Consider the following 14,178-nt stretch of genomic DNA (forward strand, 5'->3'; position numbering starts at 1 on the left):
TGAATGATAATGGGTATATGAAGTCTAATATATAAGCTGTGTTGCTCTTAAACACCAGCAGGTGGCAGTGTTGCTCACAATTTGAACAGAGTCCAGGACAGAGACAAAGGCATCTGAAAAAGTCAAACTCTGGACAGTCAGGATCAGGAAGGTCTTTACCACTGTCCAAATCAGGACTACCTGCATTCACTGGTCAATAGCACTGCTGAAGAAGGAATAGATTAGGTGGCACACCATGTCTTTCTCCACGTGAGGGGCACTAATAGCCGCTTCGCCCAGCTTTTCCCCGGGATTCTGGATGTCGATCCGCCCCAGCACCCTTGACTTCACCCTCACCACTCTCCTCCATGATTCAAACACTTGTCAGGTGGCAGGAGCAGCTGCTTCACACTTGACTGAGCAGCATCCACACAGCTCAGGAGCCAGATCAAGGACAGCTCCAAGACTGCCTGCAGAGTATACCTGAGTGAGGGTTTACTGATAGGAATGAGATTACAATCGGGAGCAGAAAGATGCAGCCATCAGACCACTCCTCCCTCCCTCCAGTCATGAAGATATTTGAACCGGAACCCCACCCCCTTCCCACCCCCCCACCCCCTCTCTCGGGTCATGATGTCCAGTCCTTACCTTGACAAGGGTACATAAAGGAACTTATTAAAGGAATGTTGTGATTTATGAGCCTGTTTTACTTTCCCTTCTAACTCCTTACAAACATTTACAGCCGCATTTGTCCTCTCCTAGTTCTGGCAGCACTGCTGCAGAGCTGATCCTGGTTATAACCAACACAGTAGAGTTAATCCTTTACACATCTGCAGTGACGTACAGTCGGGAAATAAGTATTTCATACACTGCTGATTTTGCAAGTTTACCCACCTATAAAGAATGGAGAGGTTTGTAATTTTTATCATAGGTACACTTCACCTGTGATGGACAAAATATGAAAATAAGAACCAGAAAATCACATTGTATGATATTTAAACAGTTACTGTAAATTGCATTTATTGCATGAAATAAGTATTTGATCACCTACCAACCAGCAAGAATTCTGGCTCTCACAAACTTGATAGTTTTTCTTTAAGAAGCCTCCTACTCTGTACTCATTAACCTGTATTGCACCTGTTTGAACTTATCTGTATAAATGACACCTGTCCACACACTCAATCACACTCCAACCTCTCCACCATGGCCAAGAACAAAGAGGTGTCTAGGGACACCAGGGACAAAATTTTAGACCTGCTCAAGGCTGGGATAGGCTACAAGACAATAGGCAAGCAGCTTGGTGAGAAGGCAACATCTGTTGGCACAATTATTAGATAATGGAAGAAACACAAAATGACTGTCAATCTTCCTCGGTCTGAGGCTCCGTGCAAGATCTCGCATTGTGGGGTAAGGATGATTCTGAGAAAGGTCGAGGATCAGCCCAGAACTACACTGGAGGACCTGGTCAATGTCCTTAAAAGAGCTGGGATCAGTCTCAAACATTACCATTGGTAAAACACTACGCTGTCATGTGTTAAAATTTTGCTGGGCACGCAAGGCTCACGTCAGCACGTGTCCAGTCCCATTTGAAGATCCCCAATAAACATCTGGATCATCTTTGAAGGAAGAAGGTTGAGTACAACCCCAAGAACATTGTTCCAACTGTGAAGTATTGTTGGGAAACATCATACTTTGGGGGTTCTTTTCTGCAAAGGTGACATGACGACTGCACCGTATTGAAGTGAAGATAGATGGGATCATGTATCACAAGATTTTGTCCAACATTCTTCACTCAGTAAGAGCATTGAAGATGGGTTGTGGCTGGGTCTTCCAGCATCACAATCGCCTGAAACACACAGCCAGGCCAACTAAGGAGTGGCTCCATAAGAGGCATTTCAAGGTCCTGGAGTGGCCTAGCCAGTCTCCAAACCTAAACCCGATAGAAAATCTTTGGAGGGAGCTGAAACTCAATGTTCTCCAGCAACAGCCCCGAAACCTGAAAGATCTGGAGAAGATCTGTATGGAGGAGTGGGCCAAAATCTCTGCTGCAGTGTGTGCAAACATGGCTAAGAACTACTAGAAACATCTGACATTTGTAATTGCAAACAAAGGTTCCTGCGCCAAATGTTACATTCTGTTTTTCTATTGCATCAAACACATTTCATGCAATAAAACACAAATGAGTTATGTAAAAAAAATCATACAATGCAATGTTCTGACACACATGCACAGGCACTGAGAGAGGACAATAGCATTAGTTAGTACAACAGTAGTGAATTTTGCCTCATTACAGTGTTCTTTGCTGTACTGTTAGTCCTGATCGCACCGTAGAGTTGACAACATAAGAGCAGACTGTCAGTCTGAGGGTATCTACTAGCGTACAAAAAATCGAACCCATTCTCATCTGGGTGACTATATGCAATCTGTGTTTTTCTTTTACTCGGCAACTATTTCATCTTTTACAGGACCACTTACAGTTTTCTATGCTACAGGAAATGTAATGTATCTGTAAAAATCAGGTGCCATACTGATGGTCCATATGCAATGCGTTTATTTTTTTTTCTCTTGCTCTGTACCGATTTCGGAGTGAAATCGCAGCAAACTGCAATCTTTATTTACTTTTGTAATCTGATCAAGAATATAGGTAAGAAAAAATATGCAGATCTGCACTGCCTCATTGAATAACATTGGTCCAAGTGCAATCCGATATTTTTTTTTTTTTTTTAATTGGATTGCACTCGTTTGATTTTATATGCTAGTGTGAGATAACCCTGAGTCATTACATGTCTCACAATGGTAATGTCCCCTTTCATTTAAAATAAGCTCTGGAGGCAGATTCTAATTCTGTTGCGTCTGAACCATAGAACTTGATACAACCAACAATTGCAACCAAGTCAACGTAGGGTATTACTAATAGAAATCACAGATTGCCAAAGGCAAATAAATCCCCAACTAAAGGCTCTAAAACATAACTTTTACTATTAAAATTAAAAAGGGAAATTTTGTAAAACCGACATGTGGAAGCCTCTACACTGGTAGCCCCTTTTATATAACAATAGATGGTGGCCCGATTCTAACGCATTGGGTATTCTGGAATATGTATGTAGTTTATTTATGAAGATTTCAGAATAATGCAATGCATACACAGGATTCAGCCGGCCGGATGCGACCAATTAGCGAAGCGTGGTTCAAATCCCGCGCCAATTCGCGGCTGGACTGCGTCTGTCGCTGATTGTTCGCGGCCGGCCGCAAACAATCAGTGAAGCCAGGGCGAGCTCCAGGTTTTTGAGGGCCCCGCGACGTCATCTGGGGTCATTGCCGCAATCAGGGTGGATTTGATTTAAATCTAACTGATTTAAATCACGATTTAAATCACTAGTCAGTAAGGCTTGATATAAATCAGTGATTTAAATCAAAGTTTCTACCTAAACTAGTTCTTGCTACTTTAACATGCAAGTAGATGAAGATTTTTAGAATCACTATTTATATTACTTTTTTCTCCCCAGTTTAATGGGTTAATCATTCATATTTGGACACCACTGTTCTGTTGTACTTAGGAAGGAGAAAAATAATCCTGACCTTAATAACAATTTAAATAGATTTATTCAACTGAAACAATAACAACATTACAGCATAAGTTATTTGCTTAAACAAACATCCATGTTTGTTAACTAATTTGGCTAAACAAAAAATATATATTATAAGAAACTTACTGTCAGCCAAGCCGACACATGAAAAACTTAAATACTACTGTCCCTGCTGTCCTCTGTAGCTCACTTGTCGTCATCTTCATCATCATCTTCTTTGTTCCTATTCATAATCTGGAAAAGAAAAACAAGCTTTCCTGCTTTATTGGGTCCCAACCGATTTCTCAATTTAGAATGAATGAGTCCAAAGGAAGAGAATATTCTTTCAACGCCTGCAAAAGAAGCTACTGCTGTTAAAAGTGAAATCATTACTTGAACAGTCTCTAAATGCAAGCGCTTAAGGGACTTCCACCAGTTTACTGGTGTGACCTTCCTTAAAATATCTTCAGCAAACATATATTTCTTGAATGGTTTCCCCTTAGCTCTGAAGTTTATTATAGTTGGCATTAAAGATGGATGATTGCTGGATACCCATGTCATAGCTAACTCCTCTTCCTCAGCACTTAGGTTTTGACCCTGATATTGGATATTGACAATATTTGCCAAAAAATGAGCTGGAGTCGGTGCTTGTCACATTCGTTTGTTTACTGCTTGTAATTTAATTCTGTCCATGTGTAGTTCTGTTTTTAAGTGTTCACTCAGTTCCTTCCAAATTTCAACAGCATCCGCAATAAAACAGCTATTTTTCTGTATTTTGTTTAAAGCTTGAGAGATGGGTTTCAGGAAGCTCAGCATATGTTCAACATTTCTCTTAAGCCCAATGTTGAGGATTTTGGCCGTGACAGTGCCATCTATTTTATCTCGATTTTCTTCACAAAGTGTCATCAGAATAGGCCAGTTTTTGATATACTGCTCAAAACCGTCCACCACAGAGTTCCATCTAACATCTTGTGGGAGCGTTAGCTTGGTTCCACCCATCCTTTTCAGAGCTGCTGCAGCAAAATGATTATTACGGAAGTATTTAGCAATTTCAACAACATTAGCCTTTATTTCTGGAACACTTAAGTCTTTGGCTAAAGGTACCTTCACACATAACGATATCGTTAACGATATCGTTGCTTTTTGTGACGTAGCAACGATATCGTTAAGGAAATCGTTATGTGTGACAGCGACCAACGATCAGGCCCCTGCTGGGAGATCGTTGGTCGCTTAACAAAGTCCAGAACTTTATTTCGTCGCTGGATCTCCCGTGGACATCGCTGGATCGGCGTGTGTGACACCGATCCAGCGATGTTTACCCTGGTTACCAGTGAAGACATCGGGTTACTAAGCGCAGGGCCGCGCTTAGTAACCCGATGTTTACCCTGGTTACCAGCGTAAAAGTAAAAAAAAAAAAAACACTACATACTTACCTACCGCTGTCTGTCCCCGGCGCTGTGCTCTGCACTCCTCCTGTACTGGCTGTGAGCGTCGGTCAGCCGGAAAGCAGAGCGGTGACGTCACCGCTCTGCTTTCCGGCCGCTATGCTCACAGCCAGTACAGGAGGAGTGCAGAGAAGCAGAGCGCCGGGGACAGACAGCGGTAGGTAAGTATGTAGTGTTTGTTTTTTTTTACTTTTACGCTGGTAACCAGGGTAAACATCGGGTTACTAAGCGCGGCCCTGCGCTTAGTAACCCGATGTTTACCCTGGTTACCGGCATCGTTGGTCGCTGGAGAGCTGTCTGTGTGACAGCTCTCCAGCAACCAAACAGCGACGCTGCAGCGATCCGGATCGTTGTCGGTATCGCTGCAGCGTCGCTTAATGTGAAGGGGCCTTAAGAGGTGCAGCAAATGAGCACTGTAACCATATGTTATTAGCAGCTTTGTATTCCCTCCCTGCTCTTCTAAATCTCTTCTCATCTTGGATACGTTTGCAGCATTGTCAGTGACCAAACTGCGTACTAGACATTTGAATTTTTGTTCACATGTCGTTATAGCTTTTACTGCCACTTCTTGTAAGTATTCTGCTGTGTGTGCATTTCCTGACGTATCAGTTGTTTGTGCAAGGAAGACTTTACCTTCTTCTGTTGTTATACAAGCACATACAATAGGATCATTGTGGACATTAATCCACCCATCAATACTTAGGTTAACAATTTTACCCTCCAAAGCTGTTGCACATTGCTCCATTTCTCTGTCATACACTTGATCCAGCAGTTTCCCTGCAACATCAGCTCTGCTGGGTGGACTGTATCCTGGTCTCAGTGACTGAACCATATTAATGAAATGTGGGTTCTCAGTCAGACGGAAAGAAGAGTTCATTGCATAAATAAACTGGGCAATTTTTTCATCAATCATCTCTTTTTCTAATCTGCTAGTTCTTATCACAAACCTATCTATGGTGGTTCCAGGAGGTAAAGGTTTTTTCTTCCTTTTGGGTGATGGTGATATGTGGCTGTGGGTGTCTGATGATGATGCTGCTGCTAATGAAGCACTATCCTGGATGGATAACTCTGAAACTGTAGAACAGGATGATGGTGATCTTGGAGGTGGATAGTTTCCAGAATCCATGAAATCCCCTAAACAAAAAAAGTCAATGCTGTTATTTTATTGTTTATACAATTTCTGCTTAACCCCTTAGCGACCGCCGATACGCCTTTTAACGGCGGCCGCTAAGGGTACTTAAACCACAGCGCCGTTAATTAACGGCGCTGTGGAAAAAGTAAATAGCGCCCCCCAGAGTCGGATTTTCTCCGGGGTCTCGGCTGCCGGGGGTAGCCGAGACCCCAGAGAACATGATTCGGGGTTTTTTTTACCCACCCCGCATTTGCGATCGCCGGTAATTAACCGTTTACCGGCGATCGCAAAAAAAAAAAAAAGCGATTTCTTTTTAATTTCTCTGTCCTCCGATGTGATCGCACATCAGAGGACAGAGAAAAGGGGTCCCAGGTAGCCCCCCAATACTTACCTGTCTCCCCCGGTGCTCCTCGTGGCTCCCGGTGGGCGCCGCCATCTTAAAAATGGCAGGCGCATGCGCAGTGCGCCCGCCGGCCGGCCCCGCGAGGATCTTTGGGGTCTCGGCTGTCGGGGGTAGCCGAGACCCCAAAGAGCATGATCGGGGTCTGTTTTACCGACCCCTGTTTTGCGATCGCCGGTAATTAACTGTTTACCGGCGACCGCAAAAAAAAAAAAAAAAGTAAAGTGTAATTCTCTGTCCTCTGATGTGATCGCACATCAGAGGACAGAGAAATAGGGGGATTCGGGGACCCTACAATACTCACCTGCGTCCCTGGATCCTCCTGCTGCTCCTCCTGGCCGCCGGCAAAAGAAAATGGCGGGCGCATGCGCAGTGCGCGCGCCATCTGTCTCCATCTGCTGGCCGGCAGGAGAACAGCAGTTGGGGCTAAAATTAGGGTTAGGGTTCGGGTTGGGGCTAAATTTAGGGTTCGGGTTGGAGCTAAATTTAGGATTAGGGTTGGGGCTAAATTTAGGGTTAGGCTTCTTTCACACTTACGTCGGTACGGGGCCGTCGCAATACGTCGGCCCGACATACCGACGCACGTTGTGAAAATTGTGCACAACGTGGGCAGCGGCTGTAGTTTTTCAACGCATCCGCTGCCCAATCTATGTCCTGGGGAGGAGGGGGCGGAGTTACAGCCACGCATGTGCGGTCAGAAATGGCGGATGCGACGTACAAAAAAAACGTTTCATTGAACTTTTTTTGTGCCGACGGTCCGCCAAAACACAACTGATCCAGTGCACGACGGACGCAACGTGTGGCCATCCGTCACGATCCGTCGGCAATACAAGTCTATGGGCAAAAAACGCATCCTGCGGGCACATTTGCAGGATCCGTTTCTTGTCCAAAGCGACGGATGCCAAACAACGCAAGTGTGAAAGTAGCCTTAGGGTTAGGGTTGGGGCTAAAGTTAGGGCTAGGGTTGGGGCTAAAGTTAGGGTTAGAGTTGGGATTAGGGTTAGGGTTTGGATTAGGGTTGGTATTAGGGTTAAGGTTGGCATTAGGGTTACGCTTGGGATTAGGGTTAGGTTTGGGATTAGGGTTAAGGTTAGGGTTGTGATTAGGGGTGTATTGGGATTAGGGTTAGGTTTGAGGTTAGGGTTGAGATTAGGATTAGGGGTGTGTTGGATTTAGGGTTTTGATTAGAGTTATGGTTAGGGTTGACATTAGGGTTGTTTTGGGGTAAGGGTTGTGATTATGGTTAGGGTTAGTGATTAGGATTATGGATCAGGTTGGGATTAGGGTTAGGGGTGTGTTGGGGTTAGGGTTGGAGCTAGAATTGGGGGGTTTCCACTGTTTAGGTACATCAGGGGGTCTCCAAACACGACAGCCAATTTTGCGCTCAAAAAGTCAAATAGTGCTCCCTCCCTTCTGAGCTCTGCCATGCGCCCAAACAGTGGGTTGCCTCCACATATGGGGCATCAGCGTACTCGGGATAAATTGGACAACAACTTCTGGGGTCTAATTTCTCTTGTTACCCTTGTGAAAATAAAAACTTGGGGGCTACAAAATCTTTTTTGTGGAAAAATATATATATATATTTTTTATGACTCTGCATTATAAATTTCTGTGAAGCACTTGGGCATTCAAAGTTCTCACCACACATCTAGATAAGTTCCTTGGGGGGTCTAGTTTCCAAAATGGGGTCACTTGTGGGGGGTTACTACAGTTTAGGTACATCAGGGGCTCTGCAATCGCAACATAATGCCCACAGACCATTCTATCAAAGTCTGCATTCCAAAAAGGCGCTCCTTCCCTTCCGAGCTCTGCCGTGCGCCCAAACAGTGGTTTACCCCCACATATGGCGCATCAGCGTACTCTGGATAAATTGGACAACAACTATTGCAGTCCAATTACTCCTGTTACCCTTGTGAAAATAAAAACTTGGGGGCTACAATATCTTTTTTGTGGAAAACAAAAATATTTTTTATTTTCACGACTCTCCATTCTAAACTTCTGTGAAGCACTTGGGCATTCAAAGTTCTCACCACACATCTAGATAAGTTCCTTAAGGGGTCTAGTTTCCAAAATGGTGTCACTTGTGGGGGGTTTCCACTGTTTAGGCACATCAGGGGCTCTCCAATCAGCGACGCGGGATTTACGTTACACAGACGGAAGTGGACCTTAGACAATTATTTATATGCTAGATGGTGGCACAGACAGCCACGTAGTATATAGCACAGCCCACGTAGTATTCAGCAGCCAGGCCGTATATAACACAGCCCACGTAATATATAGCACAGCCCATACTACACAGGCCACGCAGTATATAACACAGCCCACGTAGTATATAGCAGTGTGGGCACCATATCCCTGTTCAAAAAATGAAAATAAAAAAAAATAGTTACTCACCCTCCGGCATCGACCTTTCGCTGTCCCGATGCGCTTGATGCTGCCGCCAGCTTCCATTCCCAGTGATGCATTGCGAAATTACCCAGATGACTTAGCGAAGTCATCTGGGTAATTTCGCAATGCATCACTGGGAACGGAAGCTGGCGGCAGCATTGCGTGCATCGGTGGACTGTGGAAGGTGAGATTAGCACTTATTTTTAACATTCTATCTTTTTACTATTGATGCTGCATAGGCAGCATCAATAGTAAAAAGTTGGTCCGGGATGGGGCAACACACTGGCGCTGACTGGAGGGGAGTGGGGAGGGGGCACTGACTTGAGAGTAGGGAGGGGCCAATTCATGGCCAGACTAAGCCTGTCGCTGATTGGTCGCAGCATGCCGACGCGGGATTTCCGTTACAGACAGACAGACGGAAGTACCCCTTAGACGATTAGATAGATGGGCTTTGTCATTTTTTTTGGCATACCTAATAATAAGTTAATTTTTAATTCAGCATAACCTGACATTAGCTAAGTTTATTTAGGGCTGTTAATTTTTGCTGTTTGTAGTCAGGTGTAGAATAAGTAATTGAATAATCTGCTATATTCTTCGTGAAGAGATTCTGTTTTCCTTGGGTAGAAAAGTTTATATTAAGTACATTCTCGGATCATATAATCCAGTCATTGCTAAATTATTATAACCCTCAATGGTAGGCTGCTGTCACTGGAAGTAACCTTTCCTGTACTGATAACTGAATTACCTCTTTATTTACAACTAAGGGCATGAAGTCCTTTGTTCAGTTCTGTTATAAAAAAGTATTGAAGGATAATAGGCCAGAGAAAAATCACAGGATTCAACTATTTTATCAGGTTCACAATTAGAGCGTGCCGAAAGGCACAGGCACATGCACCCATCGGTGACGTGGATGAGTACAATTGAGAATTTACACCTTTTTGTGCGATCTTGGCCTAAGTCATATTCACAATATTCTGTGCATGTTCTATGTGAGTAGTAATTTAACGGATCATGTTTTTTTTTTTTTTTAATTTAATTCCTTTTAGGTGGGTTCTGACTACAGAAATTGTATCTTGAAGCCGGGCGGATCTCTAGATGCTAGTGAGATGCTGCGCAATTTCCTTGGTCGTGATCCAAAACAAGATGCATTCTTTCAGAGCAAAGGACTAACCAGCGTGACCTGCCCTGTGCCATCAGCTTGTTAATAAAGTAGCTCGAGATTCTTCCAAGTGGATGAACTGTAATTTCTGGGAGATGTAATGAACCCTAGACCTATAAGTATGGAATTTCTATGGATCAGATATAGGTCATTGGGAGCATTAATGTTTTTGGATGACTGGAGTTGACTTACATTCCTACTCTTGTACTCTACTATTGAAATGGCCTAATGTTCTCTTCCGAATTAAATAAAAATTTGTACCAAAATGTGACTTATTTTTTTTATTCCCTTTTGAAAGACAAATAACTTCAAAAGTTTGTGTAAATATTATCCTATGCAACTTTATTGTGGCTATTCAGCTTGGGTAAATGCAGCCTGACTCCCCCATACACATGAATGCTCATTCTCAACGTGACTGATCGTTCATGTATTTTCTATGGAAGGAGTGAGGCTGGAGCTTATCTGTTTGTGCAACAAATGGATCAGTTAAATAAATTAAAACAGCCAGATCCTAATTTTCCTCATCTGCTATAGGAAAGGCTGGAGGCCCCAAACACATTAGCTATGGGTTGGTCCTACTTCTATCTAGTGTGTATGGGGACCTTTAGGCTTTAATCTATATACCGTATATAATTGGCTAAGGGGTACTTCCATCTTTCTGTCTGCAACTTCCGTAACGGAAATCCCGCGTCGCTGATTGGTCTCGCCAGCTGCCTGTCATGGCTGCCGCGACCAATCAGTGACGGGCACAGTCCGATTAGTCCCTACTCACCTGCAGTCAGTGCCTGGCGCCCGCATACTCCCCTCCAGTCACCGCTCACACAGGGTTAATGCCAGCGGTAACGGGCCGCGGGTAACGCACTCCATTATCGATGCTATTAACCCTGTGTCCCCAACTTTTTACTATTGATGCTGCTTATGCAGCATCAATAGTAAAAAGATGTAATGTTAAAAATAATAAACAAAAAACTTGCTATTCTCACCTTCCGTCAAGGCGCGCGCGGCTGCCGCCAGCTTCTGTTCTCAGAGATGCATTGCGAAATTACCCAGAAGACTTAGCGGTCTCGCGAGACCGCTAAGTCATCTGGGTAATTTCGCAATGCATCCTGGGAACGGAAGATGGTGGCAGCTGCGCGCCCATCACCAGAGCTTCGCTGGATCCCGGCAGGTGAGTATATAACTATTTTTTATTTTAATTATATTTTTTAACAGGGATATGGTGCCCACACTGCTGTATACTACGTGGGCTGTGTTCTATACTGCTTGACTGCTATATACTACATAGGTAGTGTTAGATACTATGTGGGATGTGTTTTGTACTGCGTGGGCTGTGGTATATATTACATGGCCAGTGTTAAATACTGCGTGGCCTGTTATATACTACGTCGCCTGTGTTCTATACTGCGTGGCTGCTATATGCTACGTGGCCAGTGTTAGATACTGCGTGGGCTGTGCTATATATTACGTGGCCAGTGTTAAATACTGCGTGGGCTGTGTTATATACTACGTCGCCTGTGTTATATACTGCGTGGCTGCTATATACTGCGTGGGCTGTGTTATATAGTACGTGGGCTGTTATATACTGTTTGGGCTGTGTTATATACTGCGTGGCCACTATTTTATATTGTTTGGCCTGTATTAAAGCATCGGGTATTCTACAATATGTATGTGTATAGCAGCCACATAGTATATAGCTCAGGCCACGTACTATTTGTCTGCTATATACTACATGGCTGCTATATACTACGTGGCCTGTGCTACATACATACATACATACATACATATTCTAGAATACCTGATGCGTTAGAATCGGGCCACCATCTACTGTGTGTATAATAATCTAACTAATCTTTAGACAAGGCCTGCACAACATACGGCCCGTCAAAGTATGTTGTGCGGCCTGTGGATCTCTCCGGGATGCGCTGGCTGCTTCTTAAATTCAAATGTATTTGTGTCTTTGAGACGCGAATATATTTGAACACAGTGGTGCCGAGACTGGCGCAGCACTCGTCATTCCCAGCCCCGAAGTGCAGCAGCGTGATGAGGCACCAAAGAGGAGGAGACGACGCTACCAATGGTATGCGCTCCATCCGGGAGCCAAAGACTGAGTGCATTATCATTGTGGGTGAGGTGGAGAGAGTTTAATGTTACTCTGAGGGCACATAATGGGGCTGACCATTTTGAAAGGGGGCATAGTTTTGCAAGAGGTGGGGGAGACAGGTACTCAGAGGGGCAGTGTGCTAGGGATATTTTGCCGAGGATGTGTGTGGCATATTTTGCACAGGGGCACTGTGGAGTGATATTTTGGAGAGGGTGCAGTCTGGGGGACATATTTTGCAAGGGCAATGTGGGGGTATATTTTATGCAGGAAATTATATCTATCTGCATGGGAGATATCTTTATGGGGTAGTATAATGCATTCATTTTTAAAAGCACCATGTTGGGACTTGCCGCTGAATATGGAGAAGAGGAAAGTCTGCAGAGACTAACTTTGGACATGAAATCTCATCATGGCGTCTGTGCTACAGGGAGACAAAAAGTGATGGGAACAACTTTAATCAGAAAAGATGTCAAATATAAGGTACCTGGATGTAATTGTTTATTTGTGATACTGACTAGGTTTCATCAGTACTGTGGTTCCTGTATATTCTGCAGTCTGATGATAACTGTTAACAACAACTCCCAGTATCTCTTTACTATTGTTAAAGTCATAGTGGTAGTTCTAGGTTCATGTGATACAATTGTACATGGGGCTGACCTGACATTGCAACTGATCACTGTATTAAGCTTGGTGATTTATTCATGTACAACCCCTGGCAAAAATTATGGAATCACCGGCCTTGGAAGATGTTCTTTCAGTGGTTCAATTTTGTAGAAAAAAAAACAATCACAGACATGGCACAAAACTAAAGTCATTTCAAATGGCAACTTTCTGGTTTAAGAAACACTAAAAGAAATCAAGAACAAAAAATGTGGTAGTCCGTAATGGTTACTTTTTTTAACCAAGCATAGGGGAAAAATTATGGAATCACTCGATTCTGAGGGGAAAAAAATTATGGAATCGTGAAAAACAAACACTCCAAAACATCACTAGTATTTTGTTGCACCACCTCTGGCTTTTATAACAGCTTGCAGTCTCTGAGGCATGAAGTTAATGAGTGTCAAACAGTACTCTTCATCAATCTGGCTCCAACTTTCTCTGATTGCTGTTGCCAGATCAGCTTTGCAGGTTGGAGCCTTGTCATGGACCATTTTCAACTTCCACCAAAGATTTTCAATTGGGTTGAGATCCGGACTATTTGCAGGCCCTGACATTGACCTTATGTGTCTTTTTTTCAAGGAATGTTTTCACAGTTTTTGCTCTATGGCAGGATGCATTATCATCTTGAAAAATGATTTCATCATCCCCAAACATCCTTTCAATTGATGGAATAAGAAAAGTGTCCAAAATATCAACATAAACTTGTTCATTTGTTGAAGACTAAATGGTGGCCCAATTCTAACGCATCGGGTATTTTAGAATATGTATGTATATAGCAGCCACATAGTATATAGCACAGGCCACCTACCAAACCGTATATATAACACTGCCCACGCAGTATATAACACTGCCCACGCAGTATATAGCAGCCACATAGTATATAACACTGCTCACGTAGTATATAACACTGCCCACGTAGTATATAACACTGCCCACGTAGTATATAGCAGCCACATTGTATATAACACTGCTCACGTATATAGCAGCCACGCAGTATATAACACTGCCCACGTAGTATATAGCACTGCCCCTCGCAGTATATAACACAGGCCACGCAGTATATAACACTATATAGCACAGCCCACGTAGTATATTGCCCAGCCACGCAGTATATAACAGCCACGTAGTATATTGCCCAGCCACGTAGTATATAGCACAGCCCACGTAGTATATTGGCCAGCCAAGTAGGATATTGCCCAGCCACGTAGTATATTGCACACACGTAGTATATTGCCCAGCCACATAGTATATACTGTAGCACAGGCACGTATATTGCCCAGCCACGTAGTATATTGCACAGCCATGTAATATATTGCACAGCCATGTAATATATTGCACAGCCACGTAG

General features: G+C 43.6%; 1 protein-coding gene across 2 annotated transcripts in view; it reads left to right on the forward strand.

Annotated features, from left to right (window-relative positions):
• THOP1 (thimet oligopeptidase 1) overlaps positions 1-10,335 on the forward strand; it is a 94,530-nt gene extending 84,195 nt beyond the window's left edge. For both annotated transcript variants that reach the window (XM_069740168.1, XM_069740176.1), the window contains exon 13: positions 9,957-10,335. In XM_069740168.1, coding sequence (XP_069596269.1) covers positions 9,957-10,115 — 159 coding nt within the window. In that variant the 3' untranslated portion in view covers positions 10,116-10,335. The remainder of the gene's footprint in view (positions 1-9,956) is intronic.
• Positions 10,336-14,178: the final 3,843 nt, after the last annotated feature.

The sequence above is a fragment of the Ranitomeya imitator genome, chromosome 1 (assembly GCF_032444005.1).
Source record: "Ranitomeya imitator isolate aRanImi1 chromosome 1, aRanImi1.pri, whole genome shotgun sequence".
In the NCBI taxonomy this organism is placed as follows: domain Eukaryota; kingdom Metazoa; phylum Chordata; class Amphibia; order Anura; family Dendrobatidae; genus Ranitomeya; species Ranitomeya imitator.